The sequence below is a fragment of the Danio aesculapii genome, chromosome 7 (assembly GCF_903798145.1).
Source record: "Danio aesculapii chromosome 7, fDanAes4.1, whole genome shotgun sequence".
NCBI lineage: Eukaryota > Metazoa > Chordata > Actinopteri > Cypriniformes > Danionidae > Danio > Danio aesculapii.
The window spans coordinates 65,451,632-65,464,297 of NC_079441.1; the positions used below are offsets into that span (position 1 = coordinate 65,451,632).

The 12,666-nt window shown below is 32.4% G+C and overlaps 1 protein-coding gene across 1 annotated transcript; it reads left to right on the forward strand.

Annotated features, from left to right (window-relative positions):
- Positions 1-1,891: 1,891 nt before the first annotated feature.
- Positions 1,892-10,060, forward strand: lyve1a (lymphatic vessel endothelial hyaluronic receptor 1a). The gene is made up of 6 exons (XM_056462982.1): positions 1,892-2,025; positions 3,902-4,064; positions 4,147-4,286; positions 5,625-5,852; positions 7,797-7,875; positions 9,504-10,060. The coding sequence occupies exons 1-6, from the start codon at positions 1,932-1,934 to the stop codon at positions 9,832-9,834; spliced, it is 1,035 nt and encodes a 344-aa protein (XP_056318957.1). The 5' UTR covers positions 1,892-1,931; the 3' UTR covers positions 9,835-10,060.
- The last annotated feature ends 2,606 nt before the right edge of the window (positions 10,061-12,666 follow it).

Here is a 12,666-nt window from a genome sequence, read left to right on the forward strand (position 1 = left end):
TATATTAAAATTAAGATACAATGATGAGCTTTCATTTTCTCGGTCTCACTCGCAGCAATACCCTTATCCTTTGACAGCTAGCATCAGTGTTTTTTCAGATTGAAATAGGAATAAGGGGTGATGGGACAAGGTGGTGCTGAATATGTGTGTACCTTAAATCCTGTAGGGGCATCATTCTATATCATCAGAAATATAGAATAGTGCACTCACTGCACTCCAACAAAATTTATAATCTAATTAGCTGAGGTGATCATTGTCAGTTTTCTGTTGTTCAGCTGCAAGAATTAGAAGCTGTTTCTAAAATATCAATTCAGGTGTTGGTTAGGACAAAAATTACTTTTAATGTGGAAAATATTTCTTCTATCATGTGCCATTGCTTTTAGTTAGAACACGATTTAAATCAGCCATAAATCAGCCTTTAGGCTCGACAGTCAGGCACACTGCTTGGTTTGAAGAAAGTGTGCAATACCTAGTTCAACCACTGGGTGTTAAACTTACATACTGCACCTTTAATACAAAGTATAGCTTTAAAAATGGACATACATTAAAATATAAAGAAAGTATATGACAAAAAATAAGATATTTAAAAACTTGAGGAACTAAGATGCTGAAGATGACCATTAAATGTGTCGTAACTGTCTTGTGGAAAGGTCCATAATAAATTTTATTTTAATATTAATAATAAAATAATTACAATAAATACTTCACTTTTTTCCATACAACATCTGCAACCTGTTTAATCTCCTTGCCCATGTATTATACAGCTAATTGCCTGTCCTTTGTTTAAAAGTTGTCAATAATTTGTCCCAGTTATGACATTCTCAATAATGATCACATAACTTTTACATTATCTCATAAATATTACTAAATATATTATTATATTGGTATTTTACTTTAATATTTTTTATCAAAGCTTAATTTTAATTTAATTTAATTTTTGATAGAAATGGGCTTATGGATTAGGTATGACTTTAATAATTGTCATTATTTTGATTTATCTCATAACTACTACTTAGTATCTCATTATAGTATATTTATAATAGGTGTATATTTCATTTTAGAAATTTATATTTTATATTATTTTTTTATTTTTATTTATTTTAGAAAATAAATGGGCTTCCAAAGCACACGGTACAAGCAAAATCCTATGAGAAAATCTGTTATTTGACCAGATTAATTCTGAGCATATTTCTGCTGCAGTTTTAATATGACTTTATTATTTTATTTTATTTTATTTTATTTTATTTTATTTTATTTTTTGTTTTATTTTATTTTTATTTTTTATATTTAAAAAAAAGTATTACATTTTTATGTGATTTAATATTTAATTTATTTTTAATTAAATTTTATATAATTTATTAACTTTCTAAATGTTGTATATTTATTTATTTTATTTTTTATTTGAATATTTTTCTTAAATTTTTAATTACATCTTTTATTTTATTTTTATATAATTTTTTATTTTTTATTTAATAATTTTTTTATTTTGTTTAATTTTTTATTAACATTTTTAATCAATATTTTTATTTCATTTTGTTTTTTAAATGGCCTCCCAAAGTCCTCTGTTATCAGGAAAATCATATGAGAGAAAGCTGATTAGTCCAGAGCATGTTCCCCTGGTGTTATGGATTTCCTGCACAGGTTGTGGATCTGCACTGTACTCTCTATGACACAAAGCATGGAAATGTTTGTGTGTGTTGGCGTGCGTCAGCAGGTCTTCATTCACACACACTCTCTCCTTGGTCTCCTGAAGAGCAGCGTCCTCATCAGAGATGCCAGCGTACCTCCTGTTTCCTTTTGGTCATGACACTTTGTACGGGTCATTTATGCAATAACCGCCCCTCTACGCAATGGGACGCCTCCCTGGGGAGTTTAGTCTCCCTATAACCTCTCCGTTTGACACTCGGAGGAAAACTTGACTCAGAAACACCATGACGAGAGTCTGGATGAGGATGATGATGAAGATGGTGCTTTTCAGTAGCATGTTCATGTCTGCTCTGACTTTTGACATGCAGCTTGTAAAAGGTAAGATCTGCCATGAGCATTTATTTATTAACTGTGTCTTTTATTAGGTTTATAGATGGAGTGCTTGGATTATGTGCAATGATTTTTGTAATGTAACTTATAAATGTTGATTATATGTGCACTCTGGATCACAAAATCAGTCATGGAATCTTTATTTTTAACCAATGAGCTTTCTGTTAAGTTATGGTTTGTTAGGATATGAAAATATTTGGACTACTATTTGAAATCCTGCAATATGAGGATTAAAAAAACTAATTATATAGACATGGATCTTTAATTAGACTAAACCAAGTGCTTAGCAATGCACATTACTAATCTAAAATTACAGTATTTACTTAATATTGTAGTGATTTTTGGCTTAAAAGAAAAATCTATATGTATTTTGCATATGTAAAATGTTAAAACGTAGCCATTGACCTCCACAGTAATGTTTTTTTTTTATTATCAATGCTACCAGTTTCCAACATTCTTCAAAATGTCTTTTTTTGTTATACAAATAGCCATTTTTGCATCTTTTCCTCTTTTTCTTTCGCATATTTTTTCCTAACTATGAATATAAATTACTTCATAAATTTCAACATTCTTCAGAATATCTTCTTTTATGTTTTGGGTGAACTGTCCCTTTAATTTTTGTTACACAAAATCACATTTTTTCTTTTATGTTTTCTTCTGAAGAACACTGCACCCTAAGTAAGCCATTAATTTCCACTGTATCCCCTCCCTAATATGCATATAAATAGTTACCAGTTTCCAACATTCTTCAAAATATCTTCTTTTGTGTTTTGGGTGAATTATGCCCTTACTTTTATTACACAAAATAACAACATTGAGTCTGTTTTCTTCTGATGAGCACTGCACCCTAAACAAGCCATTGACTTCTATACTATTTTTCCCATTTTATGAATATACATGGTTACCGGTTTCCAACATACTTTAAAATATCTTCCTTTCTAATTTAAGTGAACTATGGCTTTAATTCATGCTACGCAAAATAACAATATTTTTGTATGTTTTCTTCTGATGAACACTGCACCCTAAACAAGCCATTGATTTCCTAGTATCCTTTCCTCACTATGAATATAAATGGTTACCAGTTTCCAACATTCTTCAAAATATCTTCCTTTGTGTTTTGGGTGAACTATGCCCTTAATTAAAAAAAAAAAACAATAACACAATATTTTGTCTGTTTCTTCTGATGAGCACTGGACTCTAAACAAGCCATTGACTTCTATAGTATTTTTACCCTATTATGGATATAAATGGTTCCCAGTTTCCAGCATTCTTCAAAATATCTTTTCTGTTTTGTGTGAACCAACCCTTTCATTTTTGTTAGACAAAATAACAATATTTGATATGTTTCTTCTGATGAACAGTGCACCCTAAATAGGTCATTGATTTCTATAGTATTCCCCCCCCCATTATGAGTATAAATGGTTACCGGTTTCCAACATTCTTCAAAATATCTTCGTTTGTGTTTTGTGTGAACTAACCCTTTCTTTTTTGATACACAAACTAACAATATATTTGTATGTTTCTTCAGATGAACAGTGCACCATAAACAAGCTATTAACTTTCATATTATTGCCCCCCTATTATTAATATACAGTATATGGTTACCAGTTTCCAACATTCTTCAAAATATCTTCTTTTTGTCACACAAAATAATAATAATCTTTGCCTTTTTTCATCTTCTGATGAATATTGTACCTCAAGTAGTATTTTCTCCCTACCATAAATATATAAAGGACTACATAAATTCCAACATTCTTCAGAATATCTTATTTTGTGTTTTGGGTAAACTATCCCTTTAATATTTTATTACCCAAAATAACTATATTAACTAAATATCTGTTTCTTTTTTTCTTCTGATGATCAGTGCACCCTAAACAAGCCATCTCCGGGGTATCAGAAGCTTCCATTGGGAATCAGTATGCTTTAAACGCATCTTCAGCCAGAGATCTTTGTGAGCAACTCGGATTGACGATTGCAAACAAAGCACAGCTAGCAGAGGCTCAGAAACACGGCCTGGAGACGTGCAGGTAAAACAATCAATCCTGAAAAGACCGCTGTATTTCTATATTTAATATAAGAATTATTCATATGACTCTTTTAAAATTCAAGGTTCGGGTGGATCGATGAGCAGATCGCTGTTGTTCCTCGAGTCCATGCTAACCCCAACTGCGGCATTGGCAGGACTGGGGTTGTGGTGTGGCGTGCAATTCCCAGCAAACGATTTGATGTCTTTTGCTTTAATGTAACAGGTAAACAATTTTAATTTATTATAAATCATTTTAGAGACTGTTACATACACTAAAAATGTAATGACAAAAAGTCAAGACAACAAACATTTTTATGTTGCTTTAACTTATTTTAAGTTTATCAGGTTTCAACTAAATTATACAGTGTTTAACTTAATATTTTAGTCAGATTGATTGATGTAAGTTGAGATGACTAGAAAAGTTCATTTGATTCAACTGAAAAATCCAAGGTAGCAATAATTTTTTACAGTGTGTGCATGGTTAGCAGAGATGTATTCCTGAATAAATGTGGTCAAATTTAGCATAAAACACACCCTTTCCTCTCCATATAAGGGCGTTCCTGCACCTTGCAGTAATGTTTTTCATGTAAACGCAGCAGTTTTAATAGAATTAACAGTGTTTAGATGGGTTTCTGCAATGTAATCTTACATTTTACGTTTACATTTAAACATTTGGCAGATGCTTCTGTCCAAAGTGACTTACAATTAAAATACATTTACCTACAATTAAGAGACATTTGCTAGGGCTGTGACGAGATCTCGTGTCACGTGATCTCGTGAGATTAAATTGCGATGAGATTGTGATGTTAGCATGATGGAACCTGATGGTGAAATTAGTATTGAAAATTGGAGGCAGGATTATATTTGAATTACAAATTAAGTGCTTTGCACACACCTGGCAACCCTGATTGACCTCAGTGTTGCCCACTTCACTCGGCTGCTTGGGCACACACATAACCTCTTTTTTTATTCACCAAATATAAGCAAATATTTTGCTAATATTTAAAATGATATATAAAGACAATTTTCTTTTCATATATTAGCAAAATAATTTGCAGCGTTTGCATGTCCTTTACTGTCCTTAATTACAGTAAAATAACATTCATTACAAGTTGATTTAAAAAAAAGCACCTAAAGGTTTTTGCATTTTGTGACTATTTTTCATTCATATTTCATTCATATATAAGAAATCATTGAGGATTTCTTAGTGAACCATTTGAGTTACAAATATGTACATATATGTTCAACTATATATTTGAAGCTATAATTGTATTTATACAGTATGTTCATTCGTAAATGGGAACTTTCTGATGTTCATTTATTTCTATGTAAGTTTGTATGTTACTTGGCACCAAATCAGTACAAACTGTTAGTGTGCCAAGGAAATCGGAAACTGTGGATGTGACTTCATCACGGATTGATTTCCTATGAGGGTCATGGATGTGGTAAAGCGGAAGGAAGTCAGAGGGATGAATTGGCAAACCCCTGATCAAGTCGAACATAATGTGCGTCTCTTTGCCAGTTATGTAACAAGCCTGATTTAATTATTTATTTTTTGTAGATTTCGAGACACAGGCTTCCATAAAGGCGCACCGAATGACAACCAGAAAGCCAATGACGACACGTTCATCTGTAGCTCCTACTGCTGGAATTCATCTAAGGGGAAGCCCATTTCCTACAATCCCTTCCCATTGGTCCAGTGTTCCTCCTTCAGCTTCTGCAGGTCCCTCTGTGGTCCACAGGGCTGATGATGCCAAACATCTGGCCCTGAGCAGTGGCTCAACTGAAGGTACATCATAGGGCTCTGTCATACATACTCTTGCTAGCTTCCTAGAGCAGGTATCATTTTCACATCCTGTGGCACATTGTTTAAATAGCAAATTTTATTCATTCATTTACTCATTTTGTTTGTTCATTCATTCGTTTGTTCATTCGTTAGTTCCTTCATTCCTTCCTTTATTCATTTGGTTCATTCATTCCTTCATTTTTTTGTTCGTTCGTTCATTTATTCAGTTGTTTATTCATTTCATTTGTTCATTCATTCATTTCGTTTATTTATTCATTTGTTCTTTCATTTCATTCATTCATTAATTTATTTCGTTCGTTCGTTCCTTCATTCCTTCATTTCGTTTGATCGTTCATTTCATTCATTCATTCATTTGTTCATTCATTTCGTTCATTTATTTATTCGTACATTCATTCCTTTCATTCGATCATTCATTCTGTTCATTCATTTCATTTGTTCATTCCTTTCGTTCATTTGTTTATTCATTTTGTTCGATCATTCATTTCATTCATTCATTCGTTTGTTCATTCATTTCGTTCAGTTGTTTATTTATTCGTTCATTCATTCCTTTCATTCGTTCGTTCATTTTATTTGTTAATTCATTTTGTTCGTTTGCTCATAATTCGTTCATTCATTTATTCATTCATTTTATTTGTTTGTTCATTCATTCATTTATTCATTCATTTATTTATTCATTCCTTAATTTCATTCATTCGTTTGTTCATTCGTTCATTTGTTCATTAATTTCGTTCTTTCATTCATTCATTTCCTTCGTTCATTTATTCATTTGTTCATTCATTTTGTTCATTCATTCATTTATTTTGTTCATTCATTCATTCATTCCTTCATTCATTTCATTCGTTCATTTATTTGTTTGTACATTCATTTTGTTCATTTATTTATTAGTTCATTCATTCCTTTCATTTGATCATTCATTCGTTCATTCATTTCATTTGTTCATTCATTCATTTCGTTCGTTCATTCATTCCGCTTATTCCCTCATTGATTCATTCATTCTTCTGTTAGTTCGCTCATTCATTTTGCTCATTCATTTATTTTGTTCGTTCATTCGTCCGTTCGTTCATTCATTCATTCATTCATTCATTTATTCATTCATTCAGCACACCCTTGTTTAAAGCACCATCAGCTAAGGCATACATACATGAACATATAGTAAACAATAAATAGGATAAGGATGGAGGGGAATAAATATATAAATTAATGATTTAATTAATTTTTAGTGGTGACCCCAGATTAATAAAGGGACTAAGCCGAAAAGAAAATGAATGAATGAATGAATGAATGAATGAATGAATAATACATTTTTAAAAAACATGATTACTGACATAGAAAACAGGATATATGTGGTATGTGTTGGGCATATGGCATTATTATCATTACTGCTATTATCGTATTTTTATATGTCCAAAATACACCAATAACTTATTAAGAGAATAAGGACAACCCTTTTAAATAATGAGCTGAGTGCTGCATCTATTTCTCCAGTCCTTAAAAAAGCAAAAGTAAATTCGGATACGACCCTCTGCTTTATACCATGTGCTTAGATAGTTTAATTTGAGCCTTTAATAAAATAGTTCACCCAAAACTGAAAAATTCTTCACTTTTTACAAACCTATTTGAGTTTTATTCTTCTATCGCACCCACAAGAAGGTATTTTGAGTATTGCTGAAAAGCTGTATCCCTTAGTATTTGTTTTTCTTACTATGGAAGTCAATGGTCACAGGTTTTCAGCATTATTCAAACTATCTTCTTTTGTGTTTAACGGATGAATGAAGAACTCATAAAGGTTTGGAACCACTTGAGAGTGAGTAAACAGTGAGTAAATGTTCATTTTTGTGTGAACTACCCCTTTAGCATATGACATCATTATTTAGTTTAAGCTAAATAAACGCCTGTGTTTACTGTGTTTCTCTTTCTGGTTTGCAGCTGTTCCGGCCGCTTTACTGATCACCGTCACCTTTGCAGTCATGATTGCTGTGTTTCTGGCGCTTTATTATGTCAGAATGTAAGTTATTTTTTGGTGTTTTATTACAGTACATAAAACCTTTAATCAAAGTTATCCCAAAAAAGAACAGGTTTTCCTTAATACACGTTGACATTTTACTGTTAGAAATTGATTCACAATGTAAGTAAAGTAAGCACAGATTAAGGTTTTTGTATTGTGTTTAAAATATTTCCCAAGGGATGTGAGATGATGTTTCAAGACGTTTTTTTTTATGTAATCGTTTTAATAATAAACTCATTTCCAATAACTAATTAACTAAATTATTTCATTTGCACCCCGCATAATTGTTTACTAGTTATTTTATTTTATTATTAAAAAAGACTGGGATTCTTTCGCTTCTTAAATTAATTCTTTCGCCTCTGCCGCTGAGACTGCAGCTCTGCACAAGACGTTTGGCCAGCGGAGAAATTAAAATAGTCGTGCCCAACTGAGTCTGGTTTCTCTCAAGGTTTTTTTTCTTCACTTTTAGCCAATTAATGTAGTTTTTTTTCCCTCTACGCTGTCGCCACTGGCTTGCATGGTTCGGGATCTGTAGAGCTGCGCATCGTTGGATTTGCTCTTCAGTGTTTGGACTCTCAGTAGTGATTTTTAAACCACACTGAACTGAGCTAAACTGAACTGAACTTAAACACTAAATACTGAACTACACTGTTCCTATTTACTATGACCTTTTATGTGAAGCTGCTTTGACACAATCTACATTGTAAAAGCGCTATACAAATAAAGGTGAATTGAATTGAATTGAATTGAATTGAATTGAATTGAATTGAATTGAATTGAATTGAATTGAATTGAATTGAATTGAATTAAAAACTGTCAAACCTAATTTTAATATATCCAAATAATAATTTTAAATCAATTTTTCCAATGAAATTGTTAACCAAAACTATCGCAGGTCAGTTTGCAATCTACGATGATCAGTTAGTTATATAAAAGAAAATAGTATTAGATTTCTAGAATTTAAAAAAATGTATTTGAATTCATAATAAGTCATTAAGGTTCATGCACATATTTAGACACCAATATGCACATATGAGTAGTTGGTGAATGTCATTAGTTCAAGCACATGTCTTCTGTAACACAAAATATATAAAATTCAATTAAATTCAATTCACCTTTATTTGTATAGCACTTTTACTATGTAGATTGTGTCAAAGCTGCTTCACGTGAAAGATCATAGTAAATTGAATCCGTGTCAGTTCAGTTTTCAGTGTTTACATTCAGTTCAGTTTAGCTCAGTTCAGTGTCTAAGAAGACAATATAATATAATTTACTAAAAAAAATTGTTAAGACTTTATTTTGATGGTCCCTATTGCACATTTTGTTGAGTAAAAAATGCAACTACATGCCAATTACTTCTCAAATGAGCATTTGTAGACTGTCTGCTTAATATCTGCTAATACTGCTCCTTCAACAGACGTTTAACTGACTATAAGAAACTTTGCAAGTACATGTCAGCTTACACTAACCCTAACCCTAACCCAGTCTGCTTATAATCTAATGAGATTTAGTTGAATGTAGGTGCAGTGTAACTTAAATTCAACAAAATGTGCCAAAGGGACCATCAAAATAAAGTGATACCAAAAAAAATGATTAAATAAAATAATAATTATTTATTTTATTTTCAGGAAAAGACCCTGCAAGGCCCGGTGTGATGTAGAGCAGCAGAAGGAGTACATCGAGACTGAGGTTTGGGAACACCGTACTAAAGAAGACCTGCAGAAAACACAGGAGGAACAGATGGAGGAAATCCAGAGGGAGCAGATGGAGGAGAAGAACCAGGAGGAGCTAGAGGAGAAACATCAGGAGGAGCAGATCGAGGAGAAGAACCAGGAGGAGCTAGAGGAGAAACATCAGGAGGAGCAAATCGAGGAGAGAAACCAGGAGGAGCAGATTGAGGAGAGAAACCAGGAGGAGCAGGTGGAGGAAAATGATAGTTGCTCTGCAGAACAACACTGATATCCCTGCCTGCGAGTGTGTGTGTGTGTGCGTGCGTGCGTGCGTGCATGCGTGCGTGCGTGTGTGTGTCCTTATCAGGCATCAATCATCAAGTGTTTCTCTCACAGTGGTGTAGTTTTGTAATGTACAGTAATGACACAACATGTTTATTTATATATGGAAGCTTGATTAACTGCTTTTTTGACAAGTATTTTTCTTTTACTTAATAAATATTTACTTAGCTTTGCTTATGTTGTGGAAATTTAATTGAAAAAATGTAAGACATATTTTATACATTTGTATATACATACATACACACACACACACACACACACACACACACACACACACAAATACATACATACATATGAGTGGAACTGCCTGTGCTTTAAGCTATTTCACTGCACACCTTCCAGCCAATCAGAATGAAGAATTTCAAAATACCATGGAATAAATATGCACATACTGTATATATGTTTGTATACAGTTGAAAATGTTTTTATTTTTATGCTTATTTTTTCAACACAGTTTGAAATATAATAGTTTTAATAAGCAATTTCTAATAACTCATTTATTTTGTCATGATGATATTTCACTTATTTTGCAAGATACTAATATCCTTTTTAAAGTAATTTAAATGCAATTTAAAGGCCTTAACATATTATTGAGTGAAGATTTAGTGAAAATTCTGTGAAATTTTTGCGTGTGTGTGCAAAAAAAAAAAAAGATAACAGGTAATATTACATGGGATTTTATTTACTAAATAATTCTCAACACTTCCTCATTTATAAAACTGTTTTCTACACATGAATCAAAAAAGAATCACATTTTTAGCTATCAATATTTGTCATATTTTTATCTGACTAACTTATTCAAGGAATACATACACTGGCTTCAGAAAACCCACAGCAGGCACTGATAAAAAAAAAATACACATTTCACACATTAAAAATAATCATTCAAAAGCAATATTCTTGCATGTTACAAGCATTACATATGCACATTTTCATACGCTGCATCATTTTTGTTTGTTTTGTTTGTTGGTTACACTTTCAGAAATAAAGGTAAAAGTCTGTAACTGCCTGCTGAAAAAAAAACAGCTAAAGCAGACTAAGCTGGTTGGCTGGTGTTAGCTGGTCAGCCAGCCTGGTTTTAGAGGGGTTTTGGTCATTTCCAGGCTGGTTCTAGCAATTTCCAGCCTGGTCTTAGCCAGTCAGAAGTATAAAAAACAAGAATCATCTTCAAGGCATTGTTAATTTGTGCGCAAAAGTTTTAGGAGTTCCCCAGTGAAGTCTTGCATCCTACGAACAGCAGGTGTTGAGGATGACACAATAAAATACACCCCTTAAACAAATATTTGGAGTGGATGCCCCTTTATCGACGTCTAAGGATAAAGAGATGCTCCACAAATTGTCATAAATTTACTTTTGTGCCTGAAGCAATTTGGTTACCTAATAAATGTAGTTAATTGATGGATTATTATTTATTATTATTATTCTATATTTTTTATATAAATTATCATTGTTATTGAATTTTTAATATATTTTTTTCTTTCAGTTTTTGTTTGTTTTGAATTGCCCCAAGGGGATTAATAAAGCTTTAAACTTAAACCTAAACTTATAACTTAAACTTAGACTGAGAGATGACCAACTAAAGCCAGCCTAGCCGGGCTGGGAGCCCAGCCAAAACCAGCTATGTCCGGCTGAAACCAGGCTGGTCAAGCAGGTTTCAGCTGGACATTTCAGCTGGAAATTTCTGAAACCATATAGCCCAAACCCCTCTAAAAACAGGCTGGTGGACCACCTAAAACCAGCCAGCAAGCTTAGGCTGATTTAAGGTTTTTTTTTTTTCAGCAGGTGCAGTACCTTCTCAAAAGGTACACATAGTACTTAACAGCTGCACATTAGTACCTTTAGGCAGGGTGTGAATTACAGGGGTTTGGGGGGATTGACTCCCCTATTTAAAGCTTGATGACATTAAAACAAGATGTATGGGGGTCATCCTTTTATTAGTAAGAAATAGCTTTCTCTGATCTCTGATCTATATATTAAATAATAATAATTAAATTAATAATTAAATTAATAATTAAAAATGTATAATATAAAATACATTTGAACCCCCCCCCCCCCCCCGTAAAAATCTTACAGTAAGTATTCACAAAATACATTTCTTGTAAAATAGGTGTTTATATCTGCAATTTGTATAGTTTGACCTACAATAACCAGTAAAATAGTCACTAAATATCCCTCAAAACACTGAAAACGTATCCATTTTATTAATAAATGAGATGTAATTTAAATACATTCATAGATTTGATTCACTGAAGCATGCACTACCAAACTACAACCGAAAAAAGCGGACACCCCGATCGTCAATTCGCACACTGCCTTTAGGGAAAAAAATTGTATCTTTAAGGAATTATGAGGTACAGATTTTTACTTTTTTAGATATTAATAGGACCTGTTAGGAACAAATGAGTACCTTTTAAAAAAGTTACAGATTATTTACCTTTATTTTTAGGAGTGTACTTTGTATGTTTATCTTCCTCAATGATGGAATGTTCCAGACGTTTCTCACTTCTTGTAGAAGCGTTTTCTCAGTGTTTTGATGTTATAGTTGTTAATCTCCACAGGGGGGAGACATTTCCCACCTAATGTAACGTCAAAACACTTCTGAAACGCCCAATTCAAATCAGTGCACACAGACCGCGATGTCTACTTGATAGAAAACCGCTTTAACATTTCATAAACCATACCAGTTTTTATGTTTATGCTACTAGTACTAACCTTTTAGCGTCAATTGCTTATTCTTTAGATACTATTACATTTTTATCACTAATACTTGTTTATTAGA

Coding starts and splice junctions, on each gene's coding strand:
- lyve1a (XM_056462982.1), top strand. CDS start 1,932: ATGACGAGAGTCTGGATGAGGATGATGATGAAGATGGTGCTTTTCAGT. Junction 2,026..3,901: donor TGACATGCAGCTTGTAAAAG/GTAAGATCTGCC, acceptor TCTGATGATCAG/TGCACCCTAAACAAGCCATC. Junction 7,876..9,503: donor GCGCTTTATTATGTCAGAAT/GTAAGTTATTTT, acceptor TTTTATTTTCAG/GAAAAGACCCTGCAAGGCCC.